At 45.3% G+C, this 19539-nt stretch overlaps 1 protein-coding gene across 1 annotated transcript in view; it reads right to left on the minus strand.

Annotated features, from left to right (window-relative positions):
* Positions 1-19539, minus strand: part of LOC116820512 (putative ATP-dependent DNA helicase HFM1) — an 83627-nt gene that overhangs the window by 51874 nt on the left and 12214 nt on the right. Inside the window, exons 7-12 of the mRNA XM_075067786.1 lie at positions 8682-8814; positions 6121-6272; positions 4448-4525; positions 4134-4295; positions 2896-3096; positions 2717-2805 (exon numbers count right to left, since the gene is read on the minus strand). Of these exons, the coding sequence (XP_074923887.1) occupies positions 2717-2805; positions 2896-3096; positions 4134-4295; positions 4448-4525; positions 6121-6272; positions 8682-8814 (815 nt within the window). The remainder of the gene's footprint in view (positions 1-2716; positions 2806-2895; positions 3097-4133; positions 4296-4447; positions 4526-6120; positions 6273-8681; positions 8815-19539) is intronic.

Here is a 19539-nt window from a genome sequence, read left to right on the forward strand (position 1 = left end):
CATCCATGTGCAGAATAAATGTTGTTATGTGCACCAATATGGAGGTGATGTGTGGTGGGTGGAGCTGAGGGGTTTGGGGTGCAGGAAGGGGCTTAGGGCTAGGGCAGAAGGTTAGGGTGTAGGGTGGTGAGGGCGCTGGCTGGGGGTGAGGGCTCTGGAATGGGGCCAGGGATAAGGGGTTCAGGGTGGGGGAAGGAGCTCAGGGTTAGGGCAGAGGGTTGGGGTGGGAGGGGGCTCCAGTTGGGGGTGCAGGCTCTGCGGTAGGGCCAGGGATAAAGGTTTGGGGGTGCAGGCTGCCCCAGGGCTGTAGCAGGAAGAGAGGACTCCCCCTAGTCCTCTCTTGCTGCAGCAGCCTGTGGCCAGGGGAGAGGTGTCTCTTTCTGGCCATGGCAACTCCAGGGCTGGGGCCAGGTGAGAGGCACCTCTCCTCGCCCATGCGGCCCTTAATAGCCTGCTGTGTGGCCACACAGCTTAGAGGGAACTTCGACTGTGATCCACTTGGCCTTCTCAAAACATCTAGCTGCAGAAGGTGGCAAGTAGCACAGTGGGATAGCTATCCATGACACACTGCTCTCACTGTCAATGCTAGAGCACCAACTATGGATGTGCTCCACCGACAGAAGCAGCATTGTGTGAACATGCAAAAGGGATGTAATTATAGTGGTTTTTGATCATTGGCATAACTTGTGTCAACAAAACTTTGCAGTGTAGACAAGGCCTTGAACAAATTAGGTCTCTTCAGGTTAGCAAGGCCTGATGAAATACATCCTAGTATACTTAAGGAACTGTCTGAAGAGATTTCTGAACCATTAGCGATCTTTGAGAACCAGTGGAGGATGGGAGAGATCCCAGAGGGCTGGAAAAGTCAAATATATTACCTATCTATAAAAAGGGGAATAAGGACAAACAGAATTATAGACAAGTCAGCTTAACTTTGGTACACAGAAATATAATGGAGCAAATAATCAAACAATTTGTAAGCACCTAAAAGATAATAAGGTGGTAAGTAAGAGTCAACATGGCTGTGTCAAGAAAAATCATGTCAAACCAATCCAATATCCTTTGATAGGGCAACAAGCCTTGTGAAAGGGGCTGAGGGGAAGCAGAACACATGATATACCTTGACTTTAGTAAGGCTTTTGACTCTCTCTCACATGATATTCTCATAAGCAAACTAGGAACCTACAGCCTAGATGAATTGACTACTTCCAACCTGCACAACTGGTTGGAAAACTGTACTCAGAGTAGTTATCAATCCTTCACAGTCAAGCCTGGAAGGGCATACTGAGTGGGGTCCTAAAGGGATTTGTCCCGAGTCCCGTTCTATTAGTGTGTTCATAAATGGATTGGAGAATGGCATAGACAGTCCACTTACAAAGTCTGTGGATGATACCAAACTGGGAGGGGTTGCAAGTGCTTTGAATTAGAATTCAGAATAATCTTGACAAACTGGAGAAAAAGTCTGAAATAAATAGGATGAAATTCAATAAAGACAAATGCAAAGCACTCCACTTACGAAGGCATAATCAGTTGCACAAATACAAAATGGGAAATGACTGCCTAGGAAGGAGTACTGCAGAAAAAGATCTGGGGGCTATAATGGATCACCAAGTAAATGTGAGTCAACAATGTAATACTGTTGCAAAAAATAAGCAAACATCATTCTGGGATGTTGTGAAGGGTAGCATCCTGCTCCTTTCTCTTCTATAAATGCAAACTGCTCAGAGACATTCTGTTCAAACAACTTGTGCAATTTATATACAGTGTTCTCCCTACAACCTTTACAAATGTGTGCAGCTCTACATTTACAAGCATACAGCTCTTAACTCACTGAGCCAAAGAGGGGAGACAGAAGTTATCTTCCCCTTGATATCTCTTCTGGCTCTGGCTCTCAAAAGCCTACCAGTGTCTTTCTTCTCTAAGCATTTCCTGCCTGTGCCTTTTCTACCTACTGGACTAAGATAATTAGCCTTTGGGGCTCTCCTCAGCCCATTCCAGTCTACCAATTAGGCAAATATTTGCCCCTCAGGTTTACTCCAGGGTGATATAATTGGAGATCCAGCAATTAGAATTCTGGTACAGCTGCTGCTGCCAAACACTTTGTCACAGATGTACTATCAGGAGTCATGTGAGCAAGACAAGCAGTAATTTTTCCACTCTACTCAGCTCTGATAAGGCCTCAGCTGGAGTCCTCTGTCCATTTCTGGGCACCATACTTCAGTTAAGGTGTGGACAAATTGGAGAAAGTCCAGAGTAAAGCAACAAAAATGATTAAAGATATAGAAAACATGACCTATGAGGACAAATTGAAAAAAAAAAAAGTTTGTTTAGTCTGGAGAAGACGACTAGGGTCTTAACAGTCTTTGTGTATGGAAAAGGTTATTATGAAGAAGGTGGTGATATATTGTTCTCTATATCCACAGAGAACAGGAAAATAAATAATGGGCTTAAACTGCAGCAAGGGAGAATTAGGACAGACATTATGAAAAACTTGCTAAACTATAAGGGTAGTTTAGCACTGAACTAAATTATCTAGGGAGTGTGTGGAATCTTTGTTTCTGGAGGTTTTTAGGAACAGGTTAGACAAACACCTGTCAGGGATGGTCTAGATAATACTTAGCCCTGCCACAGTGTAAGGACTGGACTAGATGACTTATCAAATTCCCTTCCAGCCCTACATTTTTATGGTTAGCAACTACGAAAAATATACATATACCTTTGTTTCTGTTCCACAGTCATAATAAATTTAGCATCTTTTGCAAGAACTGAAGCAGCCTGCTGCACTCCTTTTCTTGTGGCACAAAACTATAAATAAGAAAATACCTTTTTTGTATTAATTGCACTAAGAAGAAAACCACATGATTTCAAAAGCATTAAGAGGAAAATGTATTATACCACAAGGGTTGGTTTTTGTTCAGAGTATGTTTGTATAACACTAGCTATTTTGTAGTTAAGTGTTAAGTCAAATTTGAATTCTGTTTGGTTGCTACTGCAGGGAAATCCAAGAACTATTTTGCGAAGCTTCACAGGTCGATGACTTTCATCTATTTTCAGACATACAGCAGGTCTCATACCATCTGAAAGCCATTCTGCAATCTTTAAAGAACAACGAAGCAAGTTAAAATGATGCTTGAAAATAATGCCTCTGTTATTAAACATCTTCTCTTCAAACTACAGCACATACATAATAAAGAACTGGGAAGCCACTATTTTTACTTTCCCACATGCCCTATGACATTGACAAAGAGAGTTTACATGTGAAGTCCTTTTTGTCATGTCTAAACTAATGAATACACTTGAAAATAGTTTCTTCACTAATGAGCAGACCAAATTCTGTTCCAAATTACACCGGTACTATTGAAATCAAAATCTGTCCACAGGCTTTTGTGACGTGTGTAAGCACCCTTAAAATTGTAATTAAAAATATAAAAACTTCAATATTTCATCAATTTTTGGTTGATATTTCCATATTGTTGGGGCCAGAAGCTGTATTTGCGTTCATCAAGATAGCAGCATTCAGTTGAGAGCCCAGAAATGACAACTTTATTTTAAAATTCATGTCAAGTTGATTTTACAGCTTTACTCACTTTTCTTTATTTAAGTTTAGAACATAAGAATGGCCATACCAGGTCAGACCAAAGGTCCATCTAGTCCAGTATCCTGTCTACCGACAGTGGCCAATGCCAGGTGCCCCAGAGGGAGTGAACCTAACAGGTAATGATCAAGTGATCTCTCTCCTGCCATCTATCTCCACCCTCTAACAAACAGTCTAGGAACATCATTCCTTACCCATCCTGTCTAATAGCCATTAATGGACTTAACCTCCATGAATTTATCCAGTTCTTTTTTAAATGCTGTTATAGTCCCAGCCTTCACAATCTCCTCAGGTAAGGAGATCCACAAGTTGATTGTGCACTGTGTGAAGAACTTCCTTTTGTTTTAAACCTGCTGCCTATTAATTTCATTTGGTGACCCCCTAGTTCTTGTATTATGGGAATAAGTACATAAGTTTCTCAAATGACGTTCCTCAGGATTCTCAAATGAAGTGAATAGTCTAAAGAACTTCTGCTTTTACAACCGATGTCAAAGAAACAAATATTTTTTAAAAAGTAATTAAAAACTGTAACGCTCACATCTTCAGCATTTGGGATTGTTGCAGAAACAGCCACAAATCTCATGGGAGTAAGCGTGGCAGGATTCTCTGAGATACGTGAAAGAGAAGACTGTATAGTCTTCATTCGACTGACTACTACCTCAAGTGTTGCACCACGGCTTTCATCTTTCACAACATGTACCTATTAAAATAATTAAAAGACATCTGTGAAATAACATTGCTTACTTTTTGCATTCTAACCCACAAATATGTTAAAAATAAATATATAACATTGTTATATTTCCTAAAAGTTTTCTTCTTCTTCATGTACAAACAGACTATAAAAATCACTACCTCATCAATGAGGAACAGTCGTACCAGTTGGACTAAAGAGTTGTCTCTCCATTTTCTAGTCATGCTATCCCATTTTTCCTTGGGGGATGGAGGTGGGGGGAAGAAGAAGCAGAAGAAATTATGAAAACAGATTCCAAAAGTAGTAGCAGATACAGACCTTAAACATGACCAAATTTTTATGATAAAAACAACAAACTGTAAAGTTCTGATGAACTAATGCTACATATTTTGCATTTGACACATTATTATTTCATTACTAATTATTGTTTATATAGTACTCCTGAGGGCATTCTGCACCAAAAAATTAAAATTCTATGCATATTTTAAAATTTGGCAAATTTTATTTGTCAGATAAACGTGGAGACTCCAGCATGACACTGGAGAGCACAGGCCACTGGCTGCACAGAGGTTGGAAATCATTGTGTAGCTCCCCCCACCCAGACACGGACTCAGTGGTGAGGCTGCACCCAACCTTGACACAATGCAAGGAGCAGGCCTGCCCCAGAAACACCTCAGGGCCCTGCCCCTCCATGCCAGATGCACCAGTTGTGGGTAGGCAAGCACAGCAAGGCAGCATTCAAGTGTGGAGGGGCTTAGTGTGGGGAGATCCAGGTGTGGGTTGAGAGGGTTCTGTGTGGGGTAATCTAGTTGCGGGAAACTCAGTGGGGAACCTGGGTGTGGAGGGGATCTGGATTCATCGGGGCTTGCTGGGGATTTTTGAGTGCAAAGTAATTGGACTCTGCAGGGGGTTCAGGTGAAGGTGGTTGGGGTCTGGATGGGTCTCAGTGGGGGGCCAGATGCTGGGGGAGTGGGACTCAGTCGGGCGGGAACCCAGGTGCAACTGGTTGTGGCTCAGTGGGGTGGGGATCTGAGTGCAGGTAGCTTGTCATGGTGGTCCAAGTGCACGGGGAGTGAGGCTAATTGGGGGAGGGGGATTATAAGTGCAGTGGCTGAGGTCTGGTGGGAGGGTCTGGGTCTGACGGGTTCTGGATGCATGCGGGTTGGGTGGATGGGCGAGCAACTACCTGTACAGGGATTCCTGCCCCAGCAGCTGAGAACTGATGGTTGCAGAAAGTGGGAGGGGGAGTTTGCAGAGCTTCCTGCAGCCAGGGGATAAATCTGGGGGTGGGTCTGACCCGGCCTCAGATGCCATGCAAGGGAAGAGGAAGTTCCATCCTCCCCAGCCCAGCCCGGACTAGCAGCTGAGCCCGGCACAGTGTAGGAGCCACCAGCCAGGTCTTCTCCAGTCCTGCCTCCTGCCCCCCAGTGATTTACCTCTCTGCCGGCGGCCCAGGGCACCCAAAACATACTGCTGCAGAAAGAGTCACATGACCGCTCTTGTGGCTTCCCTTTGCTTCCCTGTCAGAAAGTCATTTTTTCGGCAGAGAAACAAAGAAATCTGTGGGGACTCATAAATTTTGCACATGCGCAGTGGCACAGAATTCCCCCAGGACAAATACAGTACTAAAAGTATGCATGGCAGTTTACAGGCAAGTAAAACGACCTTACAATTATACTGAAAGTTTCCAATCTCTATAAAACAAGGGGAAGCCCCAGAAGCATACCTACATTAGCTAGACAACATGCAGCAAATTATTTCTACAATACATTTTTCTTCAGATTTTTGGTTTAGAAAAAAGATCAACAAATAGCAAGTTACATATGAAACCTACTGGTGTGGTCATAATAATGTGAGCATGTTGTATTTCAAATAAATCATCCATCACTGTATCTCCTGTCAATTCTTTACAGCTGAGCCCTATAGGTCCAAATTTATCTTTCCAATCATCAAAACGCTGACTGCACAGAGCTTTTATTGGAGCCACTAAAAATAATACAAAATTGAGAGATTATGCTGAGAAAAGTAAAGGATTTTAAAACAAAACGTCAAATGTATTGCTTAAGCTGCTAAATGCCTGAGTTTTAGGGGAAAAATTCTTGAGCAAAGCTAAAACCAGGACATCTTAGTTAACATGTATATTAAAATGTACCCACTGAGTTAACGATGGCACAACTCTCTTCTGTCTAGACCAGTTCTGATCTCTGGACTATAGTTCTTTCCTGCCCACAAAGTGAGACAAAAGACTTGAACATCCCTCTGGAACACATCTCTTTATACCAAAATGCCTAGTGCCCTCTCATAATCCTCTGCTGTTTTCTGACTCCCACAGGAGAATAAAAACCCAGCTGACAGAGCGAGACTCACACAAACACAAGAAAACACAGGAAAAGCACTCCTAGCAGCCACATAATAGATTAATATACAAAGGACAACCTCACTCCAAATTAGAGCTTGATTTTTCTGCGGCACTCTTGAATACACACATAGGAAGAGTCTTCATAATAGAAAACATGATCCACAAACTGCAAAGTTAGAGTCAGTCTCCTGTAGGACCCCATCTAGACTCCGTACAGAGCTATTTGTAATCATGGGCGTGTAGGGAAGCAAGCCTGAAGTAATCATCAGGCACAGATTCATATAATGAGTCTTCTGCAACACTGACATTTTTCCTGAGGATGCCAACACAAATCATATCGTCCCTAGGTGGTGGCTCATTTCTAAAATATCAAAAAACGAAATGTCTCTGATTTCCCACACTGACATACAAGTAGCAACAGATACAATCCTTTCGGGATGGGTAGCTCATATAGAAAATGCTGTGCCTCAGGACCTTTAACCAGTAAAATAAGTGATCTATCAATGACATTGAAGCAGGAGTAATAAAGTTTGTCCTGTTGCAACTGCATTCTAGGCTAGGTAGTCAGAGTCCAGTTGGAAAAAAGCAACCACAACTGGCAGGACCAACTGATTCAGTGGTCAGCATGTCAGTTGTCTGCATTGCAAGGAAATCACTACCACCAAATTCTTGTTAAGCCACAAGCAAATAAATCCAGGAAAATCTTGGGTTATCAGTAACAATTTTGAGGGGCAGTTTCTCCATCCTTCCCAAGTCTAGGTGGGAGAAAATGGGGGAGATAAGGAGCCACCAGTGGTCCCCTAGTCTTCAGCCACCCAGACCCAGTGGCATCCTCAGTTAAAGTAGAGGGGAACAACTCCCTCACAGATCTTATGCCCGACATGTTCACTCTCTCTCTTTATGCCCCGGTGCAGAACACTGTAGAACTATCTCCACCAGCAGAGAACTCCCTTCTCCACAGTTTAAATCCACTCTGCACTGACTGGGAAAAGAAAAGGTCCTCTGATAAGGAACAATATCATAACTCTAAACTTCAAGTGATCTGACTCCATCTACTGTCAGTAAGGAACTGTAATACACGTCTAAAAAAGTACTAAATTTGTGGTTTGCAGTGTTGTCGCAGCTTTGTTGGTCCCAAGATATTAGAAAAAGAAGGTGGGCGAGATAATATCTTTTATTGGACCATCTTCTGTTGGTGACAGAGGCAGCTTTCACGCTTACACAGAGCTCTTAGATCTGAAGATACTACCTCACCCAACTAAGCTAATAACCTTTGTAAATACAAAGTTGACCATTTAACATAAGACTACCAAATATGTTGAATTGTGCCAAACTGCATGTGGCTTTACAAAGTGGACAAATCAAGGGTAGGGGAAAAAGTCACCAGTCTCATTTGATCTACATGAAGATAAAAAATTTCTTTCTCCAAAAAGAAAAACAGAATGACAGATCAAGAGATATCATTACCTTCAAATATACTAATTACATTTTATTTTTGTTATAATTAGATCAATGCAAATAACTCTTAACCTTGCCTGCTTTGTCCTGTAGATTAGGAAAGAAGAAATGGTTAATGGGAAGGTCGTGTCATGGTCTAGTGGACAGACCAATGGACTAGGATTCAGAAGACCTTGATTCTATTCCTGGTTGCAGCACTGAGCAAAGCATTCCCAGTGCCTCTGTTTCTTCACAGCCTCTCTCTGTTCAGGCTATAAGCTCTTCCAGGCAGTGACAGTCTTTTACTGTACAAGCAGAGCCTAATAAACGGTTCCCAATCTCACTTATGCAATACAAAGATAAATAATAATAATAATAAATAGTTGTCATGGTAATACAAACACATGATTACAACAACCACCCTGATACAATATATACGTTTTATGAAGTAGGCCTCACTTAGTTGTCATCACATATTTAAGTTCAAGCTTATTAAAGGTAACCAATAAGTGTACATAACAAAATGTAAAAGTTGAAATAATTTTCTATCATTGCTACTAGCTAATAATTAAATTGTTTAAAATTAGCATAATACTCACTATAGACAATTTTAATATTTAACCAGGGCATCGGCACTTCCATTAGTAACCTTGTAATAGCTAGTTCGAACATTACAGTTTTTCCAGAACCAGTCGGAGCACAAATCACAAAATTCCTATCTGTGTAAAGAATCTAGGAAAGAATTAGAAAGCAGTAAATATAATGAAGCTATTCAATATATACCTATTCATTCATTCAGACAGAACTGTGAAGGAAAAAAATTACATAGGAGGGATTATTCAATTGATATATGTACCAGTGAATGACTGCTGGTATGACATGTTTTTTTCTAAAGATTAGATATTTTGTATGAGATGAGAACTTAACTTTAAATAATGGCAAAAGAATAAAGAATGTCTTTTTCTATGCCTAGCTGCCATTGAAATATCTATTAAAGGGATGCCATACACCTGTAACTATGAGGTAGTGACGTACTGTCGACACAAACACAGAAATGCCAGTCTCTAGACTCAAATTACTGCTGTACAAATAGACCATTGTCAATGTGCAACTATTAGCAAAGAGAGGCTCATTATAAAGTTGTATTAATTTTGCTGTTACAAAAATTTTAAAGACATTCCTGTAGTCTTTTTATAATTTGTGTATCTATTAATGCCAATACCAGTAAAAAGACCACTACAATAGAATTCTGAGTTTCAAACTACTTTTATGGAGAAAGATATTATAAAAACAAAATAAGTGAACACAGTTCCCTATTTAGGCACATATTAATTTAAAATATTAAAATAAAGTTTCTCAGCAGACTCATTAAGTTTATTTGAATCAAGGAAAATAGTTACCTTTTTGTGGCTGAAAATGAATGTTGGAAAACTTGCTTGCTATTTTTATACTAGGGAGTTGCACATTTTGTTGCTTCTGTAGAACAAGATCATTACATTCACCAGGGACTTGTATCACTACATCCTCCCCCACAAACTCCCTGCATGCCACTCTCCCATCCCCTTCTATTTTAGAGACTTGCTGAACCTCTCCATCCCCCTTCTTCTTGCCGTGGCCTCCGCGTGTTCCCGACTCTCTTCCCTACCAGAGATTCATGCCCCACATCTCTCACTAAGAGCACTGTATGCACCCTCAGTCTCCTATTACTCATTCCCCCCCCCATTCTCCTCCCACCAAGGATTCTGTGTGCCCTCATTTCTCCCACCCCAGTGGCTCTCTGTGCATCCCCCATTCCAGGTTCCCTCATTTTACCCCTCCCCCATGCCAGGGATTTTGCATGTATCACCACTCCATTCCTTCTCCCATGCCTCCCCATTTCCCTCCGCCACCCCAACATTCTTATTCTCCTTTTCTTTCTCTTTCAGAGTGCCAACATTTTAAAACTGTACAGTAACTCCTACTTAACGTTGTAGTTATGTTCCTGAAAAATGCGACTTTAAGTGAAACAATGTTAAGCGAATACAATTTCCCCATAAGAATGAATGTAAATGGGGGAGGGGGTTAGGTTCCGAGGAACTTTTTTTTTTGCCATACAGTACAAAAATTGGGAGGTGCCCCCACCTTACCTCACACAGACACAGCCTACTGGCACTGGAAACAACAAGGCAGGCAAGGAGGCTGAAGGTGCTGTAGGCTAGGAGAAGCACGTTGTGCAGCAGCAGTGGCAGCTTCCCCTACTCTGCAAGCACCAGGGGCGGGGGGCTCAGCCCTCGGCCTGCCCACACCACCCCTTCCCCCAAGCCCCCACCCGTAACCCTTCTTCCCCCTCCACCTCCTCCCCCCCCCTTTACTCCCCTGCCTCCTGCCCTTGGCAATCAGCTGGCTTGCAGCATTTAGGAGGCAGGGGCGAGGACATGGTACACAGACTTCCAGTCCCTCCCCTGCCTCCTGCACACCGCCGGGGAGGAGGCATGGGGAGGAGGGAGAAGGTGCTGATCTGCGGGGTCTGACGGCAGGCAGGAGGTGCTGGGGGAGGGGAGGCGTAGGGGAGATGATAGGAGGGCTGCCAGCTGTGGACAAAGCAGGCAGCCAAATGATGTTATAGCAAAGCATTGCACAACTTTAAATGGAGCATGTTCTGTAATTGAGCAGGGATGTAAGATCAAAACAATGTTAAGCGAGAGGACATTAAGTGGGGACTTACTGTATTAGGAGGATTGGCAGAACTAAAATAAGGGGAATATTTTAATGGCTGCTACCAACCAGTTCTTTGATCTATAGACAATTAGAGAGGTTCTGCCATGGATGCCTATAATATGCCCTGAAAATTCAGAATTGATCAGATAAAATGTTCAGGAGTTATCAAATTACATTCAAATCAGAAAAATGTCATCAAGCTGAGTAAGGCCTCACAAGCGCGGCCAGTTGATCAAAAACAAGTAACTATATTCTGTAGTTGAACATAATATTCCTTTAATATACAGTTAATTGCAATGACTGTTATGAATATATGAGGCTAAGTGAATGATATTATTTTGTAATTAAGTCCTTTCACGTTTAAAATTACTAAGCCAAATTTATGAACTACTTAAATCATAAAAAGAGAGGGTTATTCACCTTGTGCAGTAACTGAGGTTCTTCAAGATGTGTATCCCTGTGAGTGTTCCACTTCAGGTGTCAAGTGCGTCCCGGAGCTGTTGATGGAGATTTTTGGTAGCAGTGCTTGGTTGGGACGTGCATGCACAGAAGCTGTCTTGCGGCCATTGGAAGCTCATCCAGCATGTGCACAGCCCGACCCCTTCAGTTCCTTCTCTACCAGAGTCCTTGTATTGAACTCCAAAATAGAGGGGAGGAGGGTGGATAGTGGAGCACCACACAGGGACACACCTCAAAGAACCTCAGTTACTGCACAAGGTGAGTAACTCTCTCTTCTTCTTCGAGTGCTGTCCCTGTGGGTGTTCCACTTCAGGTGTTTGTAGAACAGTGGCCCCTATGGTTGGGGGGACTTTGGAGTTATATACATGGTGGAGGAAAGGACCATTAGGCCTAGCATGGCATTAGCTCATGAGTGTTGTGTAACTGCGTAGTGTTTAAAGAATGTATGTTCTGAGGCCCAAGTAGTAGCTTTGCAGATATCTGCGATTGGTACGTTGTTCAGGAAAACTATGGATGCTGCCATTGAGTGAGTAGAATGGGATCTGATCTCTTTTGGTGGCTCCCTTATTTTTTTGATAACGTAAGCGAATGCAGCTTGAGATCCACTTAGATAGTCTCTGCATAGACATAGCTGATCCCTCGGATCATTCTGTTGTCGAGATGAAGAGTCTCAGGGATTTGTGAAAAGACTTTGTTCTATCCAGGTAAAATGCTATTGTTCGAACATCTAGCGCAGAGGTAGGCAAACATTTTGGCCTGAGGGCCACATTGGAGAATAGAAATTGTATGGCGGGCCATGAATGTTCACAAAATTGGGGTTGGGGTGCGGGAGGGGATGCGGGCTGTGGCATGGGGCTGGGGGTGAGAGGTCTGGGATGCAGGAGGGTGCTCCGGGCTGGGATTGAGGGGTCTGGAGAGGAGGAGGGGTATCAGGGCTGGGGCAGGGGGTGCAGGCTCCAAGCAGTGCATATCTCAAATGGCTTCCGGAAGCAGTGGCATGTCCCTTCTTTGGCTTCTATGCGGAAGCACGGCCAGGCAGCTCTGCACGCTGCCCCATCCACAGGCACCGCCCCTGCAGCTCCCATTGGAACGCATAGGAGCCGGACTGCGGCCATCCCGCGCATGGTGCGGCCCCCGACCCAGCTCCCCAGTCAGAGCGCTAGAGCATGGCTGAGCTCCGTGGTGTGCCTCTTGGACTGGATCCAGACGAGGGCTGTAGTTTGCCCACCCCTGATCTAGAGTGTGTAACATGGCCTCCTATGTGCTTCTGTGTGTTCTGGGATAGAATGTGGGGAGATTAATAGGTTGGTTGATATGGAAAGATGATGCTATTTTGGGGAGGAATTAGAGTGAGGTCGCAACGTGATCTTGTCTTTAAAGAAGACAGTATTTGATGGATTGGCCATTAGTACACCTATCTCGCTTGCTCGTCTTGCGGAGGTGATAACCTCAAAGAATGCCACCTTCATTGACAAATACTGACCAGAACAAGTGGCCAGCAGTTCAAAGGGTGGTCTAGTTAGGCCTTTGAGAACTACGTTTAGATCACAAGTGGGCATGGGCTGGCATACTTCTGGGTAAAGATTCTATATGCCAGTGAGAAATTGCTTGGTGGTCGGGTGTGCAAATACCGAGAATCCATCGATTTTATGATGAAAGTGGTGATCGTCACAAGATGTACTTTAGAGCCTGTGGACAGCCTGGAGTTCTTTAGCTCTAAGAGGTATTTTAGCACTAGTGATAGTGGTGTAGTGCTGGGAGTGAACTGTTTTTCTGACTCCATATGGAGAATCTTTTCCATTTTTGTAGGTAAGTAATGGGTGTGGATGTATGTCTGCTATTCAATAACATATGTTTGACTTGCTCCGAACAGTTTAATTCGTGTTGCTGGAACCATGAAGGAGCCATGCTTTCAGATGGAGTTTCTCCAGGTTCGGATGGAGGATCTGACCATTGGCATGCGAGAGGAGATCTGATCTCAATAGGAGAGTTCATGGAGTGCAAACCATCACGCGCATCAGGTAAGGATACCATGACTGTCGGGGCCACGCTGGGGCTATCAGTATGATTTTGATATTGTCGTTCTGAATCGGGTGTTGGACTCTGGGGATTAGCGGACTTGGTAAGAATGTATATAGAAGCACTGTTTTCCATGTCAGGAAGGTATCCCCTAAGGATTGAGGGCCTAATCCTGCTCTTGACCAGAATAGGGAACATTTGTGATTCTGTGATGCTGTGAATAGATTGATGGTGGGAAAACCCCATCATTGGAATATATGCTATAGGACTGTGGGATTTATTTCCCATTCATGTTCCTGGGAGAACTGTCTGCTTAAAGTGTCCCCTGTGCTATTTTGACATCTAGGAAGATTGAAGGCTGAGATGTCAATGTGGTGATGAATGCACCAGTTGCACAGTTTTATGGCCTCAGTACCAAGGAAATGGAATTGCACTTCCCCTTGATGACTGATGACAGACAATATCACATGCATGTTCTACATCACCTGTACTGTTCTTTATGAACTGAAGTAAATGGAGGATGGTATTCCGTACTGCTCTCAGTTCTAAGAAGTTGATGTAGAGATGTGTCTCCACTGCCGACCATCTGCAGCGGATTGCATGATCCAGGTGTGCACCCCAACCTATCAATGAGGTGTCTGTTGTGATAATTATTGAGGGAGGTTCTTGATAAAAGGGGATCCCTGAGCAGAGATTCTCCTGCTTTGTTCACCACTGAAGGGATTCTAGAACTCTAGGAGGTGGTGTTAAGGTCTTGTTCAGGCTGTGTTTGATGGGTTTGTATAGTGAACTCAGCCAGCCTTGGAGACAGTGCATATGTAATCTGACATGCTTTACTACAAATGTGGTGGTTGCCATATGTCCTAGCAGCTGTAGACAGGTTCTTGCTGTGATTCACAGGGCGGTGTAAACTATCTCTGAGGTTTTTTTTATTGCCAGAATTATGTTCTGTAGTAGAGATGCTCTGGCTTGAACTCAATCAAGGGATTCTCCAATGAAGTTTAGCTGTTGCATGCACATCAATGTCAATTTTTGTATGTTTAATTGCAGTTCTAGTTTTGGAAGAGTGCAGTAGTCCATTGGGTGATTTCTGCCATCGCTATCTGAGTGGGGCCTTATAGGAGGCAGTTGACTAGAAACAGGAAAACATGATCCCTTGCTTATGCAGGTGCACTGCAATGACCACAAGGGGTTTGGAACAGTGTGGTGCAGTGGACAGGCTGAATGGGAGCATCCTGTATAGGTAGTGCTCGCATCCTACTGTAAAGTGGAGGAATCGTCTGTGTGCTGGGTGTATAATAATGTGAAAATACATGTCTTGTAGACTGAGGGCTGAAAACCAGTCCCCCTGTTCCTGCACTGGAATTATTGTGCCTAATGTGACCATCTTGAATTTCTGGGAGTGGATGAACTTGTAGAGTTTTTGTAGGTCTAGTATGGGTCACCATCCTGTTTTTCTTTTGAGTCAAAAAATAGTGAAAATAGAGGCCCTTCCCTCTGTATTGCGTAGGTGTTGGTTACACAGCACCTACTTGCAGTAGATGATTTACTTCCTGCCTTAAGAGGTGCTCATGAGAAGGGTCACTGAAGAAGAACAGGGAAAGGGATAGAGGAGGTGGGCAAGAAATAAAGGGGATGGCAGAGCCCGATCTTATGATCTCTAGGACCCAACGGTCCTTCGTGGTGGACTTCCATGCTTGGTAAAAAGGTCTCAGTCGATGGTCAAATGGGCGAAGTGGTGCTGTCTTGAGGCCATTCAGACCCTCAGCCAACCATTCAAAATCACTGTTTATTAGGCGGCGGGTGTGACACCACTGGTTGGGGTTGTGATGGTTGATGTCTTTGTGGTCTGTTTCGCTATGTTGGTTTCATAAGGTCTGGGATTTTGACGATTAAATGGTGTGTCCCTAAAACTGTGATAAGGTTGGTAATGCTTTCTTTTAGCAAGTGGTGCATAAATGCCCAGCCTGCGGAGTGTCGCACATAAGTCTTTCATGAAGTGTAGCACCTCATCAATCTTAGATGAAAATAGTTTTTCTTTGTCAAAGCAGAGGTCTTCCAACTCGAGTTGCAGTTCTTTTGGGATGCCAGAAGACATGAGCCAAGGGACTCTGCACATTACAATTGCTGTGGCTGTGGTATGCATTGCCATATCAGCAGCATCCAGGGAAGCCTGTAAGGCAGTGATGGCCGCCAACTGTCCTTCAATTAGTAAGGTCTTCAGTTGTGTTTGTCCTGGGGAAGGTCATTTGTGAACTCAAACAGCTTTCCATAGTTGTCGTTGACATACTTTGACAGAAGGGCGTTGTAATTAGTGACCCTAAATTGAAAAGTGGACAGTGTGTAGACCGTCCTTCCTAGGAGGTCCAGTCTTTTGTGGTCCTTATCAAGAGGTGTTTGGATCAATGGTTTGCTGCGTCAACTCGCGGTGAGTTTGGTGTCAAGTGGGAAAAGAGGAAGTCCGTTCCTTTGGCTAGCACATACTTTGTATTGGCCCTTTTGCATGCAGGCAGGATGGTGGCTGGCATCTGCCACACTGTTTTGGCAGGTTCCAGAATGGCCTAGTTTACTGGGAGTGCAATTTTTGAGGACAAGATTTGCAAAACCTCACGCAATTTATGCTGATATTCATGGACTTCTTCCAATGGGTCTATCCTGGCTCAGCACAATTCTCTTAAACAGTTCTTGAAAAAGATGGTTACTCACCTTTGTAACTGTTGTTCTTCGAGATGTGTTGCTCATATTCATTCCAAGTAGGTGTGCGCGCGCCGCGTGCACGTTCGTCGGAAGAATTTTCCCCTAGCAACACCCGGCGGGTCGGCAGGCGCCCCCTGGCGTGGCACCTTTGCGGCACCGTGTATATATGCCCCCTGCCGCCCGGCCGCCTCCTTCTCTCCCTCGCCCCCCCCCCCCCCCCCCCCCCCCCCCCCTGTTCCTTTCTTGGCGCGCTACACGTCTCTTCGCCGACAGGTAGGGAAGTAATAGGGCGGATTGCGAGATGAATATAGCAACGACATCGTCGCGAAGACCAACGAGTGTACACGGTGAGTAACGTCTTTCTTCTTCGAGAGTGCTCTGCTGCCATATTCATTCCAGTGGGTGTCCCAAGCGCTTACCTAGGCCTTGGTGGGTCGGAGTTGGAGACTGGTCAGAATGCAGAACAGCCAAGCCTAAGATCCGCATTTACGCTCTCGGGATTGCTTGTACCAAGGGTGTGAATGGGCAGGAAAAGTGGTGCACTACGACCACGTGGCTGCACAACCATATGTCTTGTATAGGCTACACTGTCGCGAGAAAGGCAATCGAGGCGCTTGTGCTTCTGCGGTGGAATGAGCGGGTAACTTCGCCTGGAGAGTGTGAGCCAAGGGCATGCTGTTTTGATGCAGGGCCGTCACCGGATGATATTGTTTGTGATGAGCCAGGGTGACTTTTCATTCCTGTCTGCGACGGGCAACGACTAGTTGGGAGACTTTCCGGAGGTCGGGTGCTGGTCAATGTAAAACACAGCGCCCGAAACATCGAGTGAATTGCAAGCTCTACTCTCTGCGAGACGCAATGAGGTTTTGGGGTTAAAAACACTGGAAGGAAAAATGTCCTGGTTTAGGTGGAATGGGGAGACCACCTTGGGCAGAAAGGCCGGATGCGCGACGGAGTTTGTTACCTTGTCTTTATGGAATATTGTGTATGGTGGATCTGCTACCAAGAGCGCCCGAAGCTCTGAGACTCTACCCTGGCCGAGTAATGGCCACAAGGACACGCCACCTTTCCACGATACGGTACAGGAGAGAGCAGGTTGGCCCAAAACAACCACTAACTAACTAAGAACTATGTAAAACGGGTGAAACGCTAGGGATGTGGAGGTCAGCTAAGCCGCACTCCACGTTCCAACGACCGACACGGGCGGTAAGAAGGAACTGAGGAGCGGGCAGGTCAGCAGGGGCATATATACGGTGCCGCAAAGGCGCCACGCCAGGGGGCGCCTGCCGACCCACCAGGTGTTGCTAGGGGAAAATTCTTCCGACGAACGTGCACGCGGCGCACGCACACCTACTTGGAATGAATACGAGCAAGCACTCGAAGAAGAACTGTTTAAAATCATCCATCATTGTAGGTAGAGGTGGCATAACAGCCTCATCAGGAGATGAAGAGTTGTGAGTTGGTGATACATTTTCTTGACCTGTTTCTTCCTCGAGCTCCTCTGCTATATCCTCTGGGGCAATGGATGTAATCACAGGGGATAGTGGGAGACCCAAGTTCACCTTGGGTGGTAATGAGGTTCTGGCATAGTGGGCTCTATCTTCTGCCCATGGGTCCCATGGCGGCCACTGCATGAGAAATGCCATGAGGGGACACATCCAGGGTTGTCCATACCATGGGTGAATGGGCTATGGTGGCTACAATGTTCCTCCAACTGGTCTGTGGTGAGCAGGAGTGGAGTGCTGTAGTAAGAAGACCTCTTTCTCCTGATCCTCATCCACCCTGTCACCTGGTACCGACGGTGCCATGGGAGGCATGGGCTGTGTAGTGATGCTCCGTGGGGAAGATCTGTTGGTGCCGAGAAGAAGTGGTAATAGGGGTACCAAAGATATCAAGATATCCCTCTGTGTAAGGAATTGCTGTGGTGCTGATGGAGCAGTGTTCCCTCTAACTTTTCCCACACACGCGGAATGAATTTTGTTATGTACACCAATATGGAGGTGATGTAGCACACATCACCTCCATATTGGCGCACATAACAAAATCCATATGGTGTGGATGGGGCCAATGGGTTCAGAGTATGGGAGGGGCTCAGAGCTGGGGAAGAGGATTGGGGCGCAGGGCTGTGTGGGCTCAGGCTTGGGGTGGGGGCAGCGATGAGGGGATCAGGGCTGGGGTAGAGGGTTGGGATGGGGAGTCAGGGGTCTGGCTGAGGTTGTGGGCTCTGCGGTGGAGCTGGGGATGACAGGTTTGGGGTGCAGGCTGCTCTGGGGCTATGGCAGGGAGAGAGGACTCCCCTCAGCTCTCTCTCCCCACAGAAGCATCTGGGCTCAGAGGAGGGGGGAGAGGAGAGGTGCTTCTCTCAGTCATGGCAGTTCCAGGGCTGGGCCTTGGAATAGGTGCCCCTCCCCAAACGTGGCAGGTCTAGGTTTGATTCAGGCCAGGGTAGGGGCACCCCTCCCCTGGCCATGGCAGGTCCAGGGCTGAGCTGAGGCAGGGGGAGGGGCACCCTTCCCCAGCCATGGCAGATCCCAAGCGGGAGGGCTCCCTGAGCGCCTATGAGGTGCTTAATAGGCTGCTGCACAGCCACATGGAACTTAGCGATTGTGGTGGTGCCAAGGATCCCAATGATGTGGTTTTTGTAGGAGCTAAATAATGTGCAACTGCTTTGTGGCTCGTCTCTGTCAGTACCAGCAGTCCCACTGTGGTTATATCAGTCAGTGGTGCCGAAAATGGCAGTGCCAACAAAGTCGGTGGTGCCGAGTTCTTTGTCCGTGCTGTAGGTGGTGGTAGAATTGGTGCCGGAGCCGATTCCCATGCTGACATAGTTGGTGCCATGGAGGAGGCATGGCTATGTCTATGCCTTGCCTCCACTTCTTTTGCTTTGGGCTCGGCTGTACGGCCCATGCCACGTGAGTCAAAAGTCTTGACTTGAGAGGTGACTGGCACCGAAGATGATAATCTCGCAAAGGACTGTTTCTTTTTATGTGGTTCCCTCTGCAGAGAGGTTGAAAGTCGCTTCCTCTTTTCTTTAAAAGATTAAGTTGTGTTCTTCATCAGTTCTGACTTGGTCAGAAAGCCCTTAGAGAGGAGCTTTTGGTGGCCCATTTCTGGGTTTGGTAGTAATGATTTCTCCATTAAGATCAACTTGAGGTGGAGATCCCAGTTGCACCAGGCTCTCATCTTCAGGCTGTTGCAGCAAATGTGCTTTTGGGGTATGTGAGATTCACCAAGACATCTCACACACAGCGTGTCTGTCTGATCTCAGCATTGCTTTGCGGCAAGAGCCACATCTTTTAAAGCCTGGGGGAACCAGGCATGCTTCAGAGAGTGCTTCAAAAAGGAGCAAGGGAACAGGAAAATATTTTTTTTGAACGAACTAACTATAAACTAACTTATCTAAGGTATCTATCTACAGGGGAAGAAGTTGACACACTGCCCTAGTTCAGTCTTCAGCTGAGGACAGTTGAGAAGGAACCATAGGCGTCGGGTCGTGCACATGCTAGACAAGATTCCAATGGCACCGTGAGACAGCTTCTGCGCGCTTGCATCCTGACCGAACACTGCTACCAAAAATCTCCAATC

The sequence above is a fragment of the Chelonoidis abingdonii genome, chromosome 7 (genome assembly GCF_003597395.2).
Source record: "Chelonoidis abingdonii isolate Lonesome George chromosome 7, CheloAbing_2.0, whole genome shotgun sequence".
Lineage (NCBI taxonomy): Eukaryota > Metazoa > Chordata > Testudines > Testudinidae > Chelonoidis > Chelonoidis abingdonii.